Genomic DNA, 24869 nt, shown 5'->3' with positions numbered 1-24869 from the left:
CTGTCATGAACCTTAGCATCCTTCTCAGACCAATATCATCTAATCCCCTGATGTACTGTTTCAGGAAACGAAAACTCTGGTTTTCTGCTTGAGTGGAAGGAGAAGCTTCTAGTAATTTCAAAAGCTTTTTGGTTGTTGGCTTTTTGTCTTTGTACATAAGCAGAACATGTTGTGTGTTCACGAAAGCTTCTTTCAGGGAGGCACCAGCAATTAACGACATCTTCTCGCATGCATATCTTGGCTTTTGGATCAGCTGTTTGTGTGCTACCTTTAGAAGGATGCCTTTCAAATTGTTTCGTGTTGGAAGGGCTGTCACATCCAAGCGGTCCAGCAGATCAATCAGCTCATCCTGGTCGTCCTCTGAAAGATCTTCTTTTAAGGCAGTAGTGATTAACTTCCTATCTGATTGACTAACAAACTGAAGAAGACTTTCAAAAAAGCACATCATCTGAGACCTCATTCTCACCAAAAATGAGTGAAACTGCGAAAGCGGGGGATAAGCGACAGGGAAAATAGCCATGGTCTTGAAATCCTTTGAGGAGGATTCGGCCAATGGATTTCCATTCTTTCTCTTGCCATTTAGGACACAGAGATGGAACTCTCAGGTCCTCCCCTTCAGCTGTGTGATCCAGAAGTTGTGTCCAAAATGCAGCATACACATCCCTTGAAACACCATTGTGGTCGGCTCCTCTTTCATCAATGAAAGTGTATCGAAGGGAGTGCTTGAGAAGTGCTGAATCCTTGAATTGGGCTATCATCTCTTCCAGAAGATTGACCCTGTGTAGTTTAATTGTTATATTCACAGATGAATTTGTAGAGGTACCTGCTACATCATCTATAGCTGCTGACTCGGGAGCAATGTTTGCTGCACTTGTGGAGTGAGACATGTTGGATGAGTTGTCACTTGCTGTGTCTGGAATGATGAGTGCTGAGCTTGCACTAGGGAATAGGACTGATATGATGGCAGTGTCCTCATTGACCTGCAGGTCAGGTTGATATAACAACGTGTCATCCAGTTGGCCAGCCGTGGGTTCTCCGAGAAAAGGGCCAATCATCACCACAGATGTGTCTAGAAATGGTTCTGTATCGACAGTTTGAAGAGGCTGCTCGTCCTCTTCACGCATGCTATTCTGTATTTGTTGGTTAATTGTTGATTCTTCCGCGACACTTTCTTCAGCATCCTCATCTTTTGGAACCTTTGTGCACAGGTAGAATCTCAACACTCCCATTCTTAGTACGCTGTAGAGTTCCCCAACTGTAATAGCATCATCAAAAATAGCTTCTTCCTGATAATCTACTATGTCATAGCTAAATGTGTCAAACTTTCCTAGCTTATTTTTTCCATTTGGGAAGAAAATATCCTTGGCATACTGCAGTATATCCGCCTTCTTTGATTCGTTGGGTACATCAAGGGTCCTTGTCCCCCCTCTTTTGCGTTTTCTGACTTGCTTGCCTTCGTGAATCCATCCCAACTCCACTTTTCTTGTCTTTTTTTCTGCAAATTTGTTGCATTTTGCATAATGTCTTTTCTGTCTTTTGGTAGATGTCTCCTGGTTATTGTTCTCATCATCACTCACAGTAATGCCCATTTTTTTCTTCAGTTTTTCCAGCATTGAATGTTTTGCAGATTCTTTTGTTTTGGCAGTGGCACTGTGTTGCAAACAGAAGCGTCTTGCCGCAATCCTGTCTCCATAAGTTGGGATGTAGTCAGCCAGAGTGTTGTCATCCATATAATCAAGGACTGTGCCATCAATCTGTCAAGACATAATAATAATAATTACAACTCAAGAACAAGACTACATAACATACTGTATGTACACACAAAGGAATCAAAGAAGGGGTGTAGTATGATAGCATTATCTTTATGAACTGAGACTAAGTGCTTATAATAATTAAACAATGCAGACAGTAACTAAATTAATTAAGACAAACACAATCAAGTATCATCAACTTCTCACTATATCCCATATAGCCTAAAATGAGACTACTAAACTCAGATCACTAATAGTCCAGTCAATCAAGCTAAAAAAGGTGCAACAAAAACAAATAGCAATAGTAATGGTTCCTTGTATTGATCCTTAAACCCCATTGTATCACATATTCAAAATCTACCTTCATCTACCTTCACCTTCAAAAAGTCTGTTCTACTTCATTGATGAAGGTAGATTTTGAATATGTGATGTAGAGGGGTTTAAGGATCAATAAAAAGCACGAGCCAATACTTTTGCTATTTGTTTTCACTAGAATCAGAGTAAAAAAAGCAAACAGCCTTAGATATGTTGCAACCCTTTACTGGTATTCTAGCGCCCTCTAGTGGCAGAATAGCAGAACAGGTAGCTGCTGTCTTTTTCTGCAGGACTGAACTGCGATGTTTGCTTGCTCATATTGCATTCTGCATTTAAGTGCAGTATTCTTATAGCAGTTCTGATTTATCAAAAAACAATGCACTTACAGCACTAATACAGGTATAGGCTACTGCGGTATATGCAGTGATACTATAACTGCAATTTTAAAACTGCACAATGACGTAGTTTCCCCTCATTTAGTTTCTGATTTTACAACCCCGGGAGGGGTCGTGGATAAAAAAATTAATTAAATCGAGTGAACGATATAGCAGTTCGTGCTCACTTTTTCTTTAATTCGAGTGAACGATTTGCAATTCGTGCTGACGATTTCTTTAATTCGTGCTCACGATTTCTGTAATTCGAGTGAACGATTTCTGTAATTCGTGCTTACAATTTCTGTAATTCCAGTGAACATGTTTTATGCGCAATAAGACAAGAAGCTCGGAGGGAAGGAGCATTTTCTCCCTTGATCTGTTACAGGGTTGCGGTGAAGATAATTAGTTATCTACATTTATAACCTGCTGATTATTAATGTACTAGTGTTATAGTTAGATGTACAGTACAGTGTGCAGATTTTGCCGTGGCGTCGGTTCCCCGGCCGGGAGACACCTGCCGCGCGCGCAGTCCTGAGCTTCGCGGAGCTTATTTACCAACAATATAGACAAATACAGTCAATTACAGTCACGAATAAAAGAGACAAACATTTTACTGATGCAGGATGACTGTTATTATAACCAGATCAAAACAAAGTTATAATGCAATGTGGAACTGTTTATAATTTCTTATTTCCAACACTTATATAACGTAAAGAAGTATAATTGTATAAATATACAGCTATAAGACTATAAGGTCCAAATGTACACTGTAAAAGTTCATAAAGATAATATAAAATTAATGCAAGGTGTGACAGTTGTCTATGAATGGCTCATATAAGAGCTGTTTTAAATATGTAACACTGTATAAAATAAAATAGCTGGCCTAAAATACTATTAATACAATGTATTAAGCTATTTAGTAAATAGACATTTCATATAATAATTTAGATCAATTTGATAATTTAATCCAATATGTTTCCTAAAATTATTCTGTTTCTATATCTGATGAAATGGCCTGAATATCTGCTTATTGACAAATAACAGTGTCCTGCCCAGAAATATGCCACAAGCTTCAAATAAAAAATACAATAGTTATACATTTATTAAAGCTATATTTTCTGAATTATGTGTTTATTTTTTTGCTACAAATTATTAAAATATAGATTAAACCCATCATAATGATGTAACCAGAAGGGGTGCATTTCTTAAATTAATAAACACATTTGCACATTGCATTATAACTTTGTTTTGATCTGGTTATAATAACACAGTCATCCTGCATCAGTAAAATGTTTGTCTCTTTTATTCGTGACTGTAATTGACTGTATTTGTCTATATTGTTGGTAAATAAGCTCCGCGAAGCTCAGGACTGCGCGCGCGGCAGGTGTCTCCCGGCCGGGGAACCGACGCCACGGCAAAATCTGCACACTGTACTGTACATCTAACTATAACACTAGTACATTAATAATCAGCAGGTTATAAATGTAGATAACTAATTATCTTCACCGCACCCCTGTAACAGATCAAGGGAGAAAATGCTCCTTCCCTCCGAGCTTCTTGTCTTATTGCGCATAAAACATGTTCACTGGAATTACAGAAATCGTAGAGGTCCTGATAATGTTGTGCCCGAAGTGTTGTGCCATATTTTGAGGTTTGTAAGAAAGAGCGTTTTACCGAAGTTAGTGTCCAAAGTCCAAACAGAGCAGCGCTTTGGAGCAGATCTCACCTGGAGAAGCCAAATAGCTAGCAACTAGTGCTAAGCCCCATTTTTCTGATTAGCTTATGGTTGCTATTTAAGACTGGGGTGCATGCCGTCAACAATATTGGTCTTTATCCATGCAAATCGAAAAACACAGACATGTGTCAGAGCTTAAGGCCACATAGTTGCCGAATTTTAGCAGAGTTTTAGCAATCACTCGCTATGCACCTAGCAGCCATATTCAACAGTTCTATGGCAAACTACCAATTGAGGACGTAAACAGTATACACTTACATGATCTTGCTCCATTCGAAGGAGACAGTCCTCTGGAACACCCCGACCTCGAAGATATCTCGAGAGTGGAGAATCCACATTTTCAGCCATCCTCAAGCAAACGCTGCTGGAGGCGACGTGAAGTAAAATGGAAGCGCGCTGGCTTGGCCGTGTATCAAAATAAAACCATATTGATGTTTTCACGTTATAACGTTAAAATATCATGAAACAACGTGATAAATGTTTATCACAAAATAACACGATCATTTCATAATTCGAAATAACGTGATAATTTCATATTATGAAATAACGTGATAGATTCATATCTCGGAATAACATGATAATTTCTTATCACGAAATAACATGATAATTTCACGATATAACGTGAAACTACCATATCATGAAATAACATAATAGTTTTGTATCACGAAATAACGTGATAGATATCACGTTATAACGTAATAAATATCACGTTATAATATGAAACCTTTCACGTTATTACATGTTACTGAGTCAAATTATATTTCTATGGCTGGCAGCTCTACGTCGCCGTAATAAACAGTTATACACTTTAATACACTTCACATTATTTACACACTTTACTCTGTTCAGATCTGTTCAACCATGATAAGGAATTGCCTGTTTTGACCAGCAGGGGGTGCGATTTTACACACATTTCTGTAAAGATGTTATTTAGTTTTCTGCAATTCTTGTTTATAGACTAAACTAAACTTGAGAAAATATTTACACTTGAATTTCAGATTATTTAATCTGGTCTTGGTTTATAAAATCACTCACTGCTGTGTAACCAGCCTTGCTCTCAACTGATTACTAACCAGATTAAATTAATTAGCTTAATCTAACAGTATCCAGTATCCAGAGTTATTCTTATTTTAGTGTTTTGTGTAAAACAGTTCTGCTAAGGTCTTTGAGTGCATGAACCACTGAGGAGATGAAGTTATTTTAATGCTAGATAATGAAGGAGTGTTAATGAATGGTGTACTACTGTGTGCTTCACTAAGAGATAATACTGATTGTATTTATGATACTGGTTATAACAGTGTTATATAGAGTGAAACACTTGGTAATTAAACCCCTGCATAATTATGTACTGCAGTACAAACAAGCATTAATAAACACAATTACAAAAATAAGAGTAAATGAGTTTATTAGAAGCATCATTTGGGTACAGTCACTGTTAGTTAAATCATCAATCATAAACTTGAATATGAGCAGTAGATATAAGAATAATGCAGCTTAATATTCAGACAGTAATTTAACAGTTTACTTGTTTTGTTCTACATGCTTTATCACATTTAAAATGCAGATGCAAAACATGCAGATTTCCACATAGTTTATATTTCACAGGACATGATATAAGGATTCACATTAATACATATGATTAAAAATATATGTCAGATTTGCTGAGTGTATTCTTAATATTTGCCAGTATTGTCTTTCACCTGCAGGACTTCAGAATTCTTTCTTCTGATGTTCTGTTAAACCTGATCAGTAAACTTCACCCACAACTGTGGAAAACATGAAAACTATTTCAATCTGCGAATGATTTATTATTCACTGGGCTAATAATGTAATTTATTCTTGTTATATGACAAAACAAATGGACATACATCTCCAAATGTTTGTAGACAGCCCGACTAATTCATCCATTCAGCTACCATGAAGAGAAGTTTTTTTGAATTAATTGGAATTCTTTAATATACACAAACATTAATTTAGCATGCATAATGCCAGGTTTGGGTTAAAGAGGGGTATAAAGCCCACAGAAATGAGCTGTGCATCAGCAGAACTGTGTTCTCTGGAATGATGGCGATTCACCAAATTGTCTATTTTCTTAGGGAGAAGTTAAGCAATCAAATTTTCACAGCAATGTTCCAAAATTTGTTATACAGTCCTTTTGGGGCAGTAGAGACAATTACTCGAAAGAAGGTTAAACTCATTAGCTAGATTTAGCTAGATTTCAAAAGAAGGGTGGATTTTGATCTACACAGTGGACAACAAGAATAACTCATTTGTAAGCTGTTGTTTAAAGTTACAGTGATTCATTTTGTTGTGATCAGCAGGAGTGAGAATTTCATCTGATATTTGAGGGATAAATGTAGAAGCTATACCCCACATGCAGTTTCACAAAGTACATGTTACAGAGATTACATTCTATATAGCCAATCAATGAGAGAGGATTATTATTTGTATTTTTATGTTATTTATGTTGCAGTAATGCTGCAATAAAAAGTCAGACAGTTATAAATGATTTGTGTTTTATTCCCCTGTATCTTAATATTTAGTCTCATACTTTAGTATTTTTTTTAGTCCAATAACCATTTATGTTCCATCAAGCATATAAATCACGCATTTAACCCGACATACACAGACTGTCTTAACATTATCCTCTAACGTTTACGAAACCAACCAATAAACGCTCCTACTGCTGCTCCTACTGCTGCTCCTACTGCTGCTCCTGCTGCTCCTCCAGCTGCTGCTCCTATTGGTCCCCCTAAAAGTCCTAATGCACCTCCCAATACTCCTCCCACTGTTCCTCCCACTGTTCCTCCTACTTTAGTGGCTTTTTCTATTTCATCGCACAATTTCTTTTCTGCCTCCCTCCTCGCCTCCTCCTTCCTCCGCTTCCTCATGTTTTCTTCCTCCCTCTCGTACTTTTCTTTCTCATTTTGCTGATCTTCCTTAATCTTTTTTTTACAGGCCTGCTCTTTCACTTCCATCTCCTTATTGAACGCCTCTCTCTCTTCTTTGAGTTTTTCGTCCAGCTCTTTCTTTCGTTCCTCATTTGTCTCCTCCTTTATTTGAGCTTCTCTCTTCTGAAACTCTTCCTCTTTTTCTCTTCTCTCTTTTAACAGATTTTGCTGTTCCTCCGTCAACATCATCTTCAGTTTCTCCTGCTCAGCTTCATGTTTGGCTCTCAGTTCTTCTTTCTCTCTCTCTCTCTCCTCCTTATTCTTCTTCAAGATTCTCTCTTGTTCTTCTTGTAGAGCTTTCTCCACCTTCTGGAACATCTCATTAGTGTAGCTGCTCCCTCCATTCACTGCCACCATGGAGTCGATCTTCTCCAGTAGATCAGTGACCTGGGTTTGGTCTTCAGTATTTCTGTTGTTGAATACGTGGTATCTGTTTCCACACTGGTTAATCATCTTTTGTAAGCTGTGTTCAGAATCTTTAATATAATCTTCAATGCTCATTTTCCTCAGATCATCTCCTCTGGTGAAGAGCACCATGGTGTATCTTCTGGATTCTTCACCAAACCGATCTTGGATCATCTTCACTGCATCTTTCTCTTCTTGTGTGAAGCGTCCCACTGTCAGCACCAGCAGAAAGACGTGTGGACCTGGTGCAGCCATGGTGATACACTTAACAATTTCGATTAAGATTTCTTTATTAGAAATACTCGTATCAAACAGTCCTGGAGTGTCGATCACAGTGACCCGTCTCCGTCTGACTTCAGCTGATTCTTTCTGACAGACGCTGGTAACTGACTTAGAGGAAATTAACTCTTTAAAGACCTCTTTACGCAGGATGATGTTTCCTGAAGCACTCTTCCCCACTCCAGTCTTCCCCATGAGAACAATCCTTAGATCTCCTGCATCTGAGGAAGAAAAAATAAAAATCATGTATGATTAGAGAAACACTCACAGAAGAGTAGTCTATAATACCTATTTTAAAAAGTACTTCACTCACTACCATTTTTGCCGAACATTATTGAATTAGTGGTTTCAATTATAAAAAAAAAATGTATCACAGTTCTTCTTATGGCTTAAGTATTTAATAATGTATATTTCCACTTAAATGAAATTATGTAAAGTAAAGGCAAAATGGAAATATATTTCTATTAATGGTGTGGTGTCACAACAAGATGCTGTGATTCTGTGGAACAGACTAGAGTTTCTGTAATTTATTACAATATCTTACGTTTAACATTTTGTTGCTTTTTAGATTTGAATATTTGAACCTGCTGAGTAAAAAATGGTATATATTAAATAGTTATTTTACTCTCAGTTACACTTTGGGCCCTATCGTACACCCCACGCAAGGCGTGTAGCTCTGCGTTGCCATCATACACCCCGTCAACAGTTTTTTTTTTACTCCTTGCGCACGCATCCTTAAAGTAGCGAAGGACTTTTGGAATATAGTAACGCTGATGGGCGTGGTTGTCTGGAAATTATGTGTGTTCAGGTAAATTTCTGGCGTGTTTCTATCTTGGTGGCGGAAAAAAAATTGCATGATTGTTCCCCTGAAAAGATGTCGAAATTCAACTGTCACTGGCACGCACCTAAAACTGGATCACGATCACCCTGCGCTCCAAAATACCCCATACCATCACTTCCTTACCACAGAGCAATACATCTTACCCACAGCCTTCAGCAATCAACTATAAAAATAAAATATACTTAAAAATCTGCACAGTAACTATAAATTATTATTAGTTATATTTATGTATGTTGTTTATTTCAGTTATAAGGGTTTATATTTATGTTTAGTACACAGACTAAATAACTTTAACTTAATATAGCAGACAGGCATTCTGCTGTTTAAGAATTTCAACAGATGCTTATTCTCACTCAAATGCTGGAGTTTTAGAAATAAAAAAATTAAAAGAAAAAAGTACTTTGACTAAACATACATTTATTTAATTTAACTTTGCTATTATTTAACTGAAATTCACTTTTATATCTGAAAAATAAAGCACATTGCCACCCTGGCGTCTGGTGCTGCCCGTCAATTATATAAAACTTAAAACATTTGAAATGCACAGAAATATAAAGCTATATGTTAGCATTCGTTTCTTATCACCAGGGCAAATTTATTAAAATATTAAATATATTAATTCATTTATTAACATCTAGTCCAGCACTCTTAAATGTCGCAGGCAGGCAAAGTGAAACTTGGCGCAGTCTTCTAAAATTAAAAAAAAAAAATGTTTTAATAAATAAGGTCATAAATTCATGTTATTAAACTCACTAAAGCCAACAAATGTATTGGTAATTAATGAAGAGAAATCAGGCAAAATGCGCTGCGCCTCTTTCTCTTTGTTGCAAAGACAGTTTTTACATAAACAATAAAGAGAATAAAGAATAAAATAACTCTTCTCTTATATGAGCTGCTGGTGTATCTTCACAGCGTGACGCGCAGTCAGTTTCTTATGCGCTCTTAAAATAGGAATGAACTGAAGTCAGAGCGCAGCTGTGTTTTAAAGGGGATGGATACAGACACACTGATTGGTTTATTTCACGTTACACCCAAAACACACCCATGAATAATTAATAGAATTAAAACACGCCTTTTGCACTGTTGGAGCTGCGCAAGGCGTATTTTTTGCCCATAGGATACCAAAGACACAGGACATGCCCCTAAATCTAGCTGTGTAAGTGCAATTACCAAGTGCGCTATAGATCGATAAAATAGGGCCCTTTATGTTTTATACAAAGAAATTCTTTGGATTTTATATTTCTTTGTGCAAGTGCAAGTTCCCTACGGATTTTAACTGGATTTCATGAAGTTTCTGTGCCTGATTTTGTTTTGTAATACATCACTAGTTTTACAATGCTCCACAAATTCTCTAGGGTTGCAACAAACGTCACACTTTCTCCCTCATTTTGATTCCCATAGTAAATATGGAACCTTTTAGGTATCACCAGTCATTTTAGAAAAAGAGGGATACAAGAATGTCCATGATTTTTCATCACACCTTGCAGCATATACCAGTTAAATGTTTTAGCAAGGCATGCAAACCTAGAAATTTGCCACATAATTAAATATAACGTTAATATCTACAGTAAGTATTGAGCTAAAATCCACAATGTTCATAGGAATATGCTCACATTTAACAAAAAAGCAGCAGCATTTCTAAATGAAAAAGGGTCAGAATACTGTGTGTATTGGTGCCAGTGTGCCTGTAAAAATCTTTATTCATTCTAAAAACTGAAATGTCAGGTCGCTTTTTGCGGGAGATTTCCTGGCCACGTCAAACGTCTTTACGCACTTAACCCTTGGATATGCAAAATGGGTCAAATTTAAGTCTTCTATATCTTAGCAATAAATTAATTTAATCATTCAGTGTTCAACATATTTCTCAATTAACTTGTTTTTAAACATCATACATTCTTGTTTTATTTTTTTTCCTACTTTTTAAATAAAAGCCCTTATATTTATTTTCTATGCTAATTTATGCATGGCTGAGGGTTTCTTCTGCACAAATTTTCATTTTTATTTTCTTTTTTTACTTTCTTAGATAAAGTGTACAAGACACTTTTTCTTGTACTGCTCTTAATTCACATTATCATGCTGCTATAGCAAACTTGCACTCTGGACTTCATGTTGCTGCTACCTGTCTACTCTCCCTATTTCTTTAATTTTTTGTGTATTTATCTTTATCTATTTTATTTTTATTGTGTCATTTTATTTTGTTTTATTATTTTATCTATATATCTATTTTAACAACAGCTCTTGGGTGTAAACTGGATCGTGAGATCACAATTTCGTTCCACCTCATGTAGCACATGTGATGCGAATGACAATAAAATCTCCTTGAATCCTTGAAAGAAGCTTTTGTATTTCTACATCAGGTTTACACACACGGTTGACATTTACCATTTTACAGCTCAGCAATATTTCATTAGTTTTAGGTTACCATGAGAATGAGTACATTACCTGTCCAAAAGATACAAGTGATTATTATTAGCTGTTAACATATTTTATTTTAGTTGATCTAAATCTAATCTAGCTTAGCTAAGTGTGTAGTAAGTTATTTATGTATAGGGTATTTTTGTGATAATTATATTCTTGGTGACAATAACTGAAATATTTGATGAATTTTAAGAATAAACTTCTTAAACAAAATGTATAAGTGCATTAGAGGGGTAGTGATACAAAAAGGGCTTTTATTCAAAAAGTAAAAAATAAAATAAGGATGTATGATGAACAAAAACAATTAATTGAGTTATACCTTACATTCTGAATGACTGAATAAATGTTTTGCTATATCATAGAAACTCTCAGCCGTACATGAAGTTACATAGAAAATAAATGCAGAATTTTTGACCTATGCTGCTTATTAGAGGGGGTGTGACTACATTGCACATCAAAGTGTTGAGTCACATCTACAGCCTCTGAAAGGAGATCTGGTAAAGTTTTGCAGCTTTGTTGCTAAGGATGCTAAATGAAAGCTACTTAAGGAGCGACGGAGACATCAGAGCCCTCCGCAGCTCATTTACTAGTTATATATTTGCTAAAAATAGCAGAAATCGCTGCAGAGGCTGCTGCTCTATGATGTGCAGACCCTAATTAAAAACGTAAACTTTCACACAACAATTCAATAAATTGCTACTGTGACACACATATGGGACATACGGATATAAATTAACTTGCAGTCTTAAGAAACACACCTGACAAACATACTACAACTTTTATTAAAAAAAAAAATTGATACATTTTTATGCAAAAAATTGCTACTGTAACGCACTCAAGAGTCAAGAGCCTTTTATTGTCATTACATCTGAGTACAGGAACACAGTGTAATGACATTACGTTCCTCAAGAGTCAAGTCAAGAGATTCAAGAGGCTTTTATTGACCTCAGTGAAGCTGGCCCCTCATATATGGAGAGGAATTAGTGCCAAATTGAAAAGCAAACACTAGGGTGGAAAAATGTAAAAACAATCAACAGAATGCATTGCTTTTCCTCACTAACATGCAGAATAAGTGCCAAAATGAAATGCAAAACTACTATTACATTACATTTCATTGCACTTGATCTCTTTATTGAAAAACAATACACACTTATTTGCATTTTCAAAACCAAACGCTGAATTAGTGCCAGAATGTAATGAAATACACCTTGAAATGTAATCTAGGCACAGCTGAACTCCTCCTTTAAATGTAATACTCACGTGATTGCTTTTAAACAGTGATGTGAGGAAAATGTGCCACAATGAAAAGTAATAGCTCCAGTGCACTGCTTTAATGTCACCCAATCTCTGAACAGAAAAACAGTGTGTGTTGATTTATATTTAAAGAAAGAAACGCTGAATTCGTGCCAGAATTGCACTTAAAATGCAATCATATCGACTGCAATGTATTCCACTGTGTGGCGCTGCGAACGTGTAAAGCAATCACAATGCCCAGCGATTGCATTCCCTCTAACCACAGCGCTGTAATCGTGCCAAAATAAAATCCAATCACTGTCCAATCAGAACGCTCTCCTGAATTTGGGGCGGGGCTGAGACGCTAGTTTCTCGGAGCAGTCGCTCGGAGCTGTACCAGAATAAAAGTCTTTCCGCGACAGGCTAAAAGAGGAAATAAAAACTTTAATTCAACAAATTGAGTCTGGGACAGTTACAGACGACTATGTGCTGCTCAGAGTGGAGTGGATTTTAAAGAAGACATGTTCTCACATTAAGCTCCAAAGACTTTCCCGAAACGTCAAACAATGCGCTGAGGCACGTTCTGGAACAACTCCAGCAGTCCAACATAGACATATATACATAGATACTGCATTGACTGGCGCCGGCTGTTGCACGCGCCCCCAGTGCATTACTTGACACTGAGGAAGGTGTAAAATACACCTATAATAATCACATCTCTAACCAGTTTATACCCGATTTACACACGGTTTGGTTTAGTAATGATACAGGACACTGTTACACATTACAAATACCTGCTTTCATGCTGGAATACTTGTTAAGCTCATACATATGGTATGGCATATTAATGAGTGTATAAATTATATATATATATATATATATATATATATATATATATATATATATATATATATATATATATATATATATATATAGATAGATATATAGATAGATAGATAGATAGATAGATAGATAGATAGATAGATAGATAGATAGATAGAGAGAGAGAGAGAGACCACCTGGAATTATGAATTTCTTTGATTTTACTGAACTGCTTGACTTTTTCCACCAGGAGTAAAGGCATAAAATTATCCAAAAACAGTTTGTAAGACAAGTGGAGGAGGTTGTTATATTACCAGATTAAATTTGTTATATTACCTGATTAAAGACTGATTTCGACGAGTTCAGCACCGCCACCATGAAAAACACTTTATCTTGGGAGCGCAATGCGTCTTCTTGATAAAGGTATCTCCTCTTATATCTGCTAGATTACGGTTACATAATAATAATAATAATAAAAAAAAAATAATAACAATAATAATAACATTATTTATACAACACCATTCATACATAAAAATGTTAAATAAAACAATAAAACAATAAGTAAAATAAAGCAAATAAAACCAACTAAAAAGTAAATATTTTATTTTCAAATATTTTTACTTTTAAAAGTAATAAAATAATATTAAATAGATTAAGTATAGACATCAAGTATTAAAATATATTATAGATTTAAATAAACATAATAAAAATAAGAACAAAATCAAACAAAAAAATATAATATCATAAAAAAAATACCTGACACTTGCACGTGTGTTATGTTTTTAAGTTAAATAATTCTTATTTTACAAGCCCTTTACCTATGATGGCGTTTTTGGGTCATTCTTTAAAAAATTTGGCTGTCCGCCAAATACACATTTCTGCCGCTCCCAACCGCAATCCTAATAGGAATTGAATTAATTAAATTTAGTGCTTGGAATTTACTTATTAAAAGAATAATGTAGCGCTGAATTAGCTGTCCCAAAAAATCCAGCCCGACCTGGACGAGCCTGTGCACGTTCTGCCCGAGCCCGCACAGACCCATAACCTGTCCTATTTAAACATGACATTTTTTTAGTAGTGCGTTTAGGGTTGCGTGTGTGTGTCTGTCGGTCCATTATCCTCGGCTTTGATATTTATAAGTAATATCTTTTCTTGCATTGAATAATATGACATTTATTTGAGTTGTTCTGAATACATTAATCAAGATATAAGCATTGATTGCAGCCAGATCAAGATTATTGTAGTGGATGTGGATTTAGGCCTGTAAACTGGATGAAGGGATTGATTCAGGAATAAAAAAAAAATTAATAATTAAATTAAATAAATAAATGCATTATTCTTCTTTCTCTTCTTCTTCTTCTTCTTCTTCTTCTTCTTCTTCTTCTTCTTCTTATTATTATTATTATTATGTAACCCTAATGTAGCCATATATAACGAGTTTAATCTGGTAACACAACGACTTCTGTTAATATTAAGACTTTAATTTTATAACGACTTTAATCTGGTAATAGTATCACTTTAATCTGGTATTCGACTTTAATCTGGTAAAATAACTACTTTAATCTGGTAATATAACAATCTCTTCCACCAGTCTTACACACTGCTTTTGGATAACTTTATGCCACTCCTTGTGCACACAATTCAACCAGTTCAGCTTGGTTTGATGGCTTGTGGTCATCCGTTCCAGAGGTTTTCAATTTGGTAAAATCAAAGAAATACATAGTTTCAGTTGGTCTCTCTCTGTATGTATGTATGTATGTATGTGGGGGATATATGTACATATATGTACATGTATGTATGTATGTACATATCAGTATATACAAATAATTAATTTAAACACTATTTTTAATATGCCATACCATATTCCAGCATGAAAGCAGGTATTTGTAATGTGTAACAGTGTCCTGTATCATTACTAAACCAAACCGTGTGTAAATCGGGTATGAACTGGTAGAGTTGTGATTATTATAGGTGTATTTTACACCTTCCTCAGTGTCAAGTAATGCACTGGGGGCGCGTGCAACAGCCGGCGCCAGTCAATGCAGTATCTATGTATATATGTCTATGTTGGACTGCTGGAGTTGTTCCAGAACGTGCCTTAGCGCATTGTTTGACGTTTCGGGAAAGTCTTTGGAGCTTAATGTGAGAACATGTCTTCTTTAAAATCCACTCCACTCTGAGCAGCACATAGTCGTCTGTAACTGTCCCAGACTCAATTTGTTGAATTAAAGTTTTTATTTCCTCTTTTAGCCTGTCGCGGAAAGACTTTTATTCTGGTACAGCTCCGAGCGACTGCTCCGAGAAACTAGCGTCTCAGCCCTGCCCCAAATTCAGGAGAGCGTTCTGATTGGACAGTGATTGGATTTTATTTTGGCACGATTACAGCGCTGTGGTTAGAGGGAATGCAATCGCTGGGCATTGTGATTGCTTTACACGTTCGCAGCGCCACACAGTGGAATACATTGCAGTCGATATGATTGCATTTTAAGTGCAATTCTGGCACGAATTCAGCGTTTCTTTCTTTAAATATAAATCAACACACACTGTTTTTCTGTTCAGAGATTGGGTGACATTAAAGCAGTGCACTGGAGCTATTACTTTTCATTGTGGCACATTTTCCTCACATCACTGTTTAAAAGCAATCACGTGAGTATTACATTTAAAGGAGGAGTTCATGTTTAAAGTACCTTATGGTAAAAAGCAATACAGCTGTGCCTAGATTACATTTCAATGTGTATTTCATTAAATTCTGGCACTAATTCAGCGTTTGGTTTTGAAAATGCAAATAAGTGTGTATTGTTTTTCAATAAAGAGATCAAGTGCAATGAAATGTAATGTAATAGTAGTTTTGCATTTCATTTTGGCACTTATTCTGCATGTTAGTGAGGAAAAGCAATGCATTCTGTTGATTGTTTTTACATTTTTCCACCCTAGTGTTTGCTTTTCAATTTGGCACTAATTCCTCTCCATACTCATATCATTACATTGTCATTACATCTGAGTACAGGAACACAGTGTAATGACAACCAACACACTGCAATGTGTAACAACAATACAAATAGACAAACATAAAGTACAAGAGTGTAACGATAGTGCAACATAGAACTATAACATTACAATAAATACAATAAATAGAAAAGACGAGACAGTTTAACAGACAGGACAGTGCAGTACCGATACGGTATAATAAAATGTGCATAGTGAGAATAAGGTGCAGAGATGTGTAACATATAGAACATACATAATCACAGCAGTTACTGAGGTACAGAGAGTCTATAGTTCTAATAGAATGAGCAGCAAATATGGCTGATAGGAGATATAAAATAAGTTGTAGTCTTTAAAAAATCGTTTAGTGTTGGAAAAGATTTCTTGGCAGAATATGATTATTTGTTATGCAAAATATTGAAATATTAATATAAAATTACTTGTAGTCTATAAAAACACACGTGATAAGCATACTGCAACTTTTAATTTTGAAAAATATGACCTGGTTGAATTTTTATACTTTTGTGTGTATTACATTGCTACTAAAACACACCCATATGCCATATAGATATAAAATCATTTGTAGGCTTTAGTGTTTTATGTTTTTTTACATCAACAAATGAATAGAAATTCAATTTAGGCATGTTTTTCAAAACTAGAAGTTGTAGTATGTTCATCAGGTGTGTCACTAAAGGCTACAAGTGATTTTATATGGATATTTCTTATGGGCGTGTGACAATTTATAAATAAATAAATGTATAGACATTTAACTGAGCCATATTTTTTAAAACAAAAAATTGTAGTACGTTCAGGCGTGTCTCTACAGACAAGTGATTTTATATCTATATGACATATGGTCACGTTACAGAAGCAATTTATGTATATAAAACATTTACAAAAAAATATTTTTTTAACTTATTTACTTACTAAGTTACTTACTGCTGCTTATTACTGTAAGTATTGTAAATATATTTGAACTTTTCCTCCTACGTTTTGTTTTCCTTCTTAATTGCAGAAAAAAGTTTATTTTAATTTACTTCTAAACCCTACAAATTAAAACTAATATTGATGTGAATTATAAAAACATGTATCTCCATTGAGCTTTACCAAAACAAAGGTTCCAAAATGGCCAATATATTTTCAATATAACTGAAAACTACTCAAAATTACAAAAATACAAAATGCAAAACAGTGAAAGCTTACCCTAAAACTAGAATACAACAGTTTTAACCATATACATTTGATTATATTGCAAAAAAAAAAAAAAATAGTAAAACAAGTATGTATATTAACAGAGTGCTAAAACACTGACTCGTTTCCAAAACTTTTTAAATGAGCAGCAAAGATATAAATCACGAAAATCTGCAGATTTGCTACAGTGTATGTGGCACAAATGCTGTGTACTGACCTTGGGAATCAGGTTTCCTATCCTAACACAACTCTTGGTCCTCCACCTAAAGAACCATACTGCCAAACCAAATACTGTCAATACACAGAATATCAATAATCCCTGTTGTCAGTACCAGGTTCAATTAAGACCTGTTAGGCCTAAATGTCATTCCTGGTTTTCTGACCAGCCTCAAACTGCAGGGTTGACTGTCTTGCTGATGCATATTTAGAGACACTGGCCACAAAATCGAGACAAAATATTCTATCTCTGTTATCAGCTGTTGTGATATCCTAGCCTACGCTGAAAAGAATGAAATTGTGTATAACTCTCTCACATCCTCTAAAGACTTTTCCCCAGCAGCTTCTGACTGATCTCACACTTTCTCTCTCACTCGCTGACTGAACATAACCAGTAAACTGATTCATCTGCTCTGAAAGGAGAACGCACCCCAACCAGAACTACAGTTAACCTCACCTCCAAGCTCCGATAGCATATGGTGCAGTTCAATGCAGGGAGGGGGAATGCGCTAAGGGCAGATGTGCTGTGGTTTCATCTTGTCAAACATTATAATAAAATGGTCAAATTCATAAAAGAAAAGGGTGGAAAATTACTAGCTTACATCATGCAAAACAACACTGAAAGAACAAAAGGAACATAATTACAGTAAATTCCAGTCACGAATAAAGGAAATAAACCTTTTACTGATGCATGGGCTCATAAATCTGCATTATAGTTTTGATTTGTAATGATGTGTCAGAAAATAGCATGTTTAAATTGTTCAATTTGCATATAATGTGTATACATGTGTAATTTAGATTAGACATACAAATAATTTGTATAAACAGGATAACTGTTTTAGTGTAATATGATATTATTGTCTTACATCTTACAATTACATTTGGTCACAGCTACAATACATTTTATAAAACAAATAATTACATCCAAATTATTATATAAAGTCAAATAAACATCTTAAAGCATTGTATTATTATTTTAGACCAGCTATTTAAATGTTATATAGTGTTACCGACACAGGAGGCATCTCACGGTGGGGCAAGCCTAAGGATAGGCTACCGGTAGCAACGCCTCCATGGCAAAATCTAGACACTGTATTATCTAATTGTTACAACAGAGCATTAATAATCAGCAGGTCATAAATGTAGATAACTGATGATAATCACAGCAGCCCTGTAACAGATCATGAGCAGAAAATGCTCCTTTCCCTCTGAACAACAGCCCATATAGTTAGAACTACATTTCCATCAAAAAAACGCAACTTTATTATTGTAATATTATGAATTTAATCTTGAAGTAATTACTTTAATCTTGTAATATTATGGATTTATTCTTGTAATATTCGAAAGTCAATGTTTTTTTTTTTTTTTTTTTATGAGTTGCCCTAAAACACTAACGGAAATGTTGACTATATATTAAAATACACATGTAATCAATCTAGACTCAATGCATAAATAAATCACATATATTAATCAGTTTCGATAATTTAACTAAACAAATGTAATAAAATTCTTACCATAACTCTGCGCCATTTTGTGGTCTTTGTCAAGCTCAAATGAAAAATGACTTCTGAGTCCCCTCTCACATGAGCTCTTTTATACACTGTCTCTCCTCCCGCCCTCCCTTTCTCTCTCTCTTTCCCTCCCATGTATAATTCAGTGTATGAGATAAGGATACTCACGCTTGGGGTTTGAGATCGGGGTTTTGGTGTGAAATTTGTGTTTCATAATGAAGAAACTTTCCTAATAATTTATTTAAAGAAATCAGTCGGCTAATCAGAGCCAGGCATTGTAATGCTTGCTTCATATTAATTGCTTTTTAAATAAAAGCATTCCTGGTTAGATAATTGAACATAATCAGCTGAAATGATAAGTAATTAGCATTAAAAGTTAATAACAAAATAAAGGGTACTTTTTGTAATTAGTAAAATCCCCAACCCATAAAAGAGGAAGGTAAATTAAGTCGTTTTGGCATTACAATATGAAGGTAATCTGATCTGAGAGAATGAGAACTATAGTTCTCTGTTTCTGTTAGGTGAATGTTAGTTTGAGACCTTAACATCCAATGATCACTGAGTGTAATAACATGTATATAATGGATGAACCGACTAATTTGTAAATTAATTTGTAGTCTGTGAGGAATATATATCTGTATATTTTTATAGTGCAGCTTTACACTGGGAGGGGAAGCTTGATTCCAGAATGCATGCATAAAAGTATTATGATTACAGAAAGCGGAAGGCTACAGGGACGGAAGGCTAATCCCATCAGTTATCTTTTCCGTAGAGTTTTATACATTTTATGACACATTTGAAATGTAAAAACTGGTGGTTTGGATTGATAGAAGAAACAGTAACTTTCCAATCGAACTCTACATTACTGATATGGTGATATGCTTCACACTATTTCCTGTTAGTAAGGATGAATATATTTTTCTAGATCAGTAGTTTATGTTCAGTAAAGCGGTGCAGTGGCTCTTTTTATATGTTAGTATATTAGTTTAGCTAGTGTGTTATAGCCAACAACAGCACATTGATCTCAGCATTTCAATATTGTTCTGTAATTTTCACATCTAATAAGAAATAATAAAACTGTACTATTTTGCACAGTAAAAGCAAGAATATGAAGTAATTATTTGCTAGATTTTAACCCATTATTGAAAGCTTCTATGGCAAGGAAATGGAGGCAGTATAATACAATTCTGCCAAAATGACTATTTAATATCTATGCATACACTCTAAAAAAAGGTACGATATGAGTACTTTTTTGTACTCAAAGGTACACTCTTCATAATTGTATGGTCTTTACAGGGTCAGATTTGTTCCCTCTGAAGTACAAAGTTATTTATAACAGCAATAAGTACAAATTTGTATAATTTAACCAGCCAAAGGTACATTCAGTATTCTGCATCACTGTACTAATAAACAATATATATTATAATTGAACATTTTTTATTTGAAAGCCAGACAATTTTCATCATCAAGTTTTTGAGCTATATTTAGTTGAGGATAATGTTTATAATCTTTATAATATTTACTGGCATAAAAACCATGGGTACAAAAAAGGACTTTCACTGAAAGGTACTTTTTTGTACCTCAATATAAGGTACAGCCCCAGCGACAAGCTTTGTACTCTTACTTACTTTTCTTAGTGTGTACAGTTCGAATGGTTTAAAATAGCATTGTTAAGAAATCTCTTCCACCCCAGAATGCCCCCTGTATGATTATTAATAAATGCATGTATGAGAAAAATCTAGTCAAACCACTTTTCTACACTTTTTACACCCACAAAAATGATACATTTCCCAAAATTATTAATAAATAAAATTATGTGACGTGCATTTGTATTCAACCACCCCCTAAGTCAATACTTTGTAGGACCACCTTCTGCTGCACTTCCAGCTGCAAGTCTTTTGTGTTATGTCTTTACCAGTTTTATCACATAAAATTCCAATAAAATATATTTAAGTTTTAATATTTATATATTATATATTTATATTTAAGTGGGGAATTCAAAAAGATTAAAGGAGTATGACTTGTCATACTTGTCATACTATTCTGCAAAACAGATATAACAAACACTATACAGATCACTTTTAAAGCTCAGAGGTATCACAGTATTGCCAAAAAAATAATAACAGAATGAACAAAAACAGACTGGCTCTTTATTTTAAAAGAAACAAATATATACCTTATATATATATAGACTCGTGCTGAGTAAAATCAGGTGGTTTATTTACAGAGATTATTATACAAAAGAAAATGTAGTGAGGGCCAGGCAGAAGGTCAGCAACAGAGAATCTGAAAAAAAAAAAGCAAGGAGAGTAGTCAAAGGACAGAAGGAGGTTGGTACTCGGCAACCAGGGAGAGGAACAAGGGACCTTATATATATATGGGACATACCTGAGAGTAATCAAGTAATTAATCAATCAGAAAGAAGGCTAGGCAGAGCGCGGCACCGTCACATGCTCAGCAGCCTCATTGTAGTCCAGTGGCTGAGCATGCTGGGTGTTAGAATCATTGGTAGCAACAGTGACTACAGCAGGCAGACTGACAGCATCAGGTGTGTCTATAATCTGTGCTATTTATGTCCCCAGGAAATAACATATATAAATGTGCACACAAAATAACTTTAAAATATATTTTTTCTTGTACATTGACCAGATTGCAAAAGTAACATACATACTTAAAACATGAACAAAAACTTAGAACACTGAATAAAATACCTGTCCCCATGCTCTAAATATAAACGTTACCAGCATTGTTGTGTGACACCAAATCCATCTATGCTTTAAAAATTAATTTTTAGAATAAAATTTTACTATTGAAGTTAAAATACACATTGTATTGTGTTCCTGTGTTTCACTTATTCCTGTTACTGTGAAACATCTGGAACAGGAAGTTACATCAGTTGGTCCTTCTGAAGATCATGGGAAGATCAAAAATAAGTTCCCTCATTTGTTTTTCTGTATATTTGATATTTGATTGTAACTATGAATGAATTTTAATAAAAATGTTGAGATCATTAGAATGTGCTTAGTGTCATCATGCTATTACCATAGTTGCCATTTAGCTATTGTTCATGTTCTGCTAATTCTATTCTAAAGACTTATTCCTGGTATTTTCAGTCCTGTTACTCAAAACATAAAAAGGAACAGGAATGAGTGCCAGTAACAGGAGTGCTTTATTGAGTAACAGTTGTTTATTGAGTAACTGGTTTTGTTGATTTATTGTTGAATGTTTTACGTTTTAATCAGGGTCCGTACATTATAGACAGTCCCTTAGGAGCTTTTGTGCCTGCCTCAGCAATTCCTGCTATCCTCAGAGAAACAAAAGTTGAATGTTTTGAGAAAATGTAATGTTTGCAGTTTGTTCTCTGTTCCTCTGGGAGAGTTAAGGACATTGTATGTGAGCAAGAGAACAGGCAAAACACGGGAAGTTGATTTAATGTTATTTATGTTTGTTATACTGTAAGACCCGATAAGTTTACTTAACTTTTTTAAGGCAGCCGGTTTGCTCACATTTTTTTATGTAATGGGGAATAAAAACTTGAGTATGCAAATAGATTGTGACAGGAGCCAATGGAAAAGAAGCTGCCAATGACAACAGACTAAACTCAGTTATTATAAGTTGGTTCAACTCAAAGTTCTCAGTTTAAATGTATCTGTGCCCACAAGTGTTCAACTAACTCAAAATAGTTGAGTATTGTTTAGAAATATCCAATTTTATGTAAAACAGACTTAAATCATTTGAGTTCAAATAAAGTATGGGTTTAGTGTGTGCACTGCCTTTTCAGTTCATATTTGCTTCTAGGTTTGCTCATCTGCTGAAAGACAAACTGAAACTGTGTACTGCTTCCACAGCCTGAAATCAATCTGATACTGTAGCACAACAGCGAATCAAGATTTCAAAATAAAGGTCTACAACACGCTCTACTGCCTGCCCCAATAGAAACTCTCAGGGGGAGTTCTACAGCCAACACCCAACTCTAAGGGTGCGACTGCTCAGAGCCTTTTCTTCTAAACCACGTGACTCTATTCAGATGGTATCTGAAACTCACTACTGAATAACAGTTTGTCTACAGGATGTAATCAGATCTGATCTGGATTTCCCCAGAACAGAAATTATTCTAAAACGGTACAGTTAGCCAGAGGCGTGCAGACATAGACATCAGCTAAAGCACCACCAACTCTGCCCTTTATCAACCAAAGTGCCCTTTTGAAACTTCGTTTTTTATTATTATTGTTATTATTAAGACTTTACTGAGGCCGGTTTGAAATGATCTTTTGAAAACCTGAGCGATTAAAAACGACTGAAAACAGAATGCCCTGAAATCAGCTCGCACACACCCGACCTCTCTCTTCCTCTGTCACGTGACCCCGCGCGGTCGCACACAAGGCACACTAGATGCTGCAGCAGCAGTTCAGTTCAGCGAGTCTTCAGCACAGCACGCACGGCAACAGATAGACTTATTCTCCCCCGTGTCCCTCCAGCCAGGTAATATACACATCAAGTAAAATCCTACTGTTTTCCCTCTAAGCCCAACGTGAAATAATTTTGTTGTGCAGTAAAATGTCTCATAAAGCACCAAACTACTAAGCAACTTTAGCCGACTGGTCACCAGATAAACTATCCGCTCTAGCTCAAATCAATGATAGATAACGTGAGGACGACCACATACAGCCCCGGTTATGGACTGATTTGCTTGGGGGGGGCAGTAAAATTAAAAGTGCGCTAAAAAGTGCCCTTTCCCCCCCCTGAGCACTTGCCCCCCAAAATGTCTGTGCACGCCACTGCAAATAGCATCACACCCAGATTAAGCAAACTGAGCCCATTGCAGTTTTTATTTTCTCTTCTTGTGTTGAGGTGCTTGTAATAAAATGCAGTATTATATGTGTTTCATAGGGATATGGAATTATATAGGTAGCTAATCCTGGTACAGAGCATCCAAGATGAATGACAACATAAACACAATTAAATATATATTCAGAAAAGAACGAAGGGTTTTGTACAACAGCATGTTAGGGCCAATGCTAAAAAAAATAGTTGGCTTCAAGATTAAAGTCGTAATTAAGAATAAAGGCATAATAATATTATGAGGATTATGAATAAAGGAAATAGACTACATAGGTTAGATATCTTAACCAAGGCTTTGCCAATCATGCCTATTTACATGTGAGCTAATGATTCTACTAGTGTTCTTTACAATGATCTGTGCTTCCTGACTGTTGTGCTGCTTTTATTTACACTCTTTTTAAATAGCTTGGTAAAGTTAGTTTGATGTTTAACATTCTGCAGATATTTGCGTTTCAGCCATTCTCTTGCTCACAGACATTGTCATAAACTCCCCCAAATGACAGAACAACAGAGAACAAACTACAAATGTTAGATTTCCTCAAAACACCCATCCTTTCTGTTTCTCCTAGAATATTTACTGAAAATAGCAAGAATTGCTGCCGCAGGCGCTGAAGCTCCTATGGTACTGTCTGTAAAGTACGGACACATATAAGACATGCGGATATAAAATCACTTGCAGTCTTTAGAAACTCCCCTGATAAACATACTAGAACTTTTAGTTTGAAAAAAATACATACTAGGTTGATTTTTTTTTATAAATAAATTGCTAGTAACATGCCCATATAAAATATAGATATAAAATCACTTGTAGTCTTTAGAGACACACCTGATATACATTTAGACAAATATGTCTCAGTGTTGAAAAATATGACTTGGTTGTATTTTTATTAATTAACATGGGCATGTTATTAATTTTTTAAAGAAAAAAAATTGCTACTATAAAGTGAAGTATATTTTCATCTTATATATTCTCTTTATTTCTCTTCACTAATGTATGTTA

The 24869-nt window shown here is 35.1% G+C and overlaps 2 protein-coding genes across 2 annotated transcripts in view; both read right to left on the bottom strand.

Annotated features, from left to right (window-relative positions):
- The window catches only part of LOC111197112 (interaptin-like), a 526024-nt gene that overhangs the window by 56135 nt on the left and 445020 nt on the right, over positions 1-24869 (bottom strand). The window lies entirely within an intron of this gene.
- LOC125799321 (uncharacterized) lies at positions 429-4951 on the bottom strand. The gene is made up of 2 exons (XM_049475813.1): positions 4434-4951; positions 429-1754 (listed from the first exon to the last, which is right to left on the bottom strand). The coding sequence occupies exons 1-2, from the start codon at positions 4521-4523 to the stop codon at positions 432-434; spliced, it is 1413 nt and encodes a 470-aa protein (XP_049331770.1). The 5' UTR covers positions 4524-4951; the 3' UTR covers positions 429-431.

Source organism: Astyanax mexicanus, chromosome 3 (genome assembly GCF_023375975.1).
Source record: "Astyanax mexicanus isolate ESR-SI-001 chromosome 3, AstMex3_surface, whole genome shotgun sequence".
NCBI lineage: Eukaryota > Metazoa > Chordata > Actinopteri > Characiformes > Acestrorhamphidae > Astyanax > Astyanax mexicanus.
The sequence above is the reverse complement of the archived record's forward strand: the minus strand, read 5'-3'. Positions and strand labels throughout refer to the sequence as shown.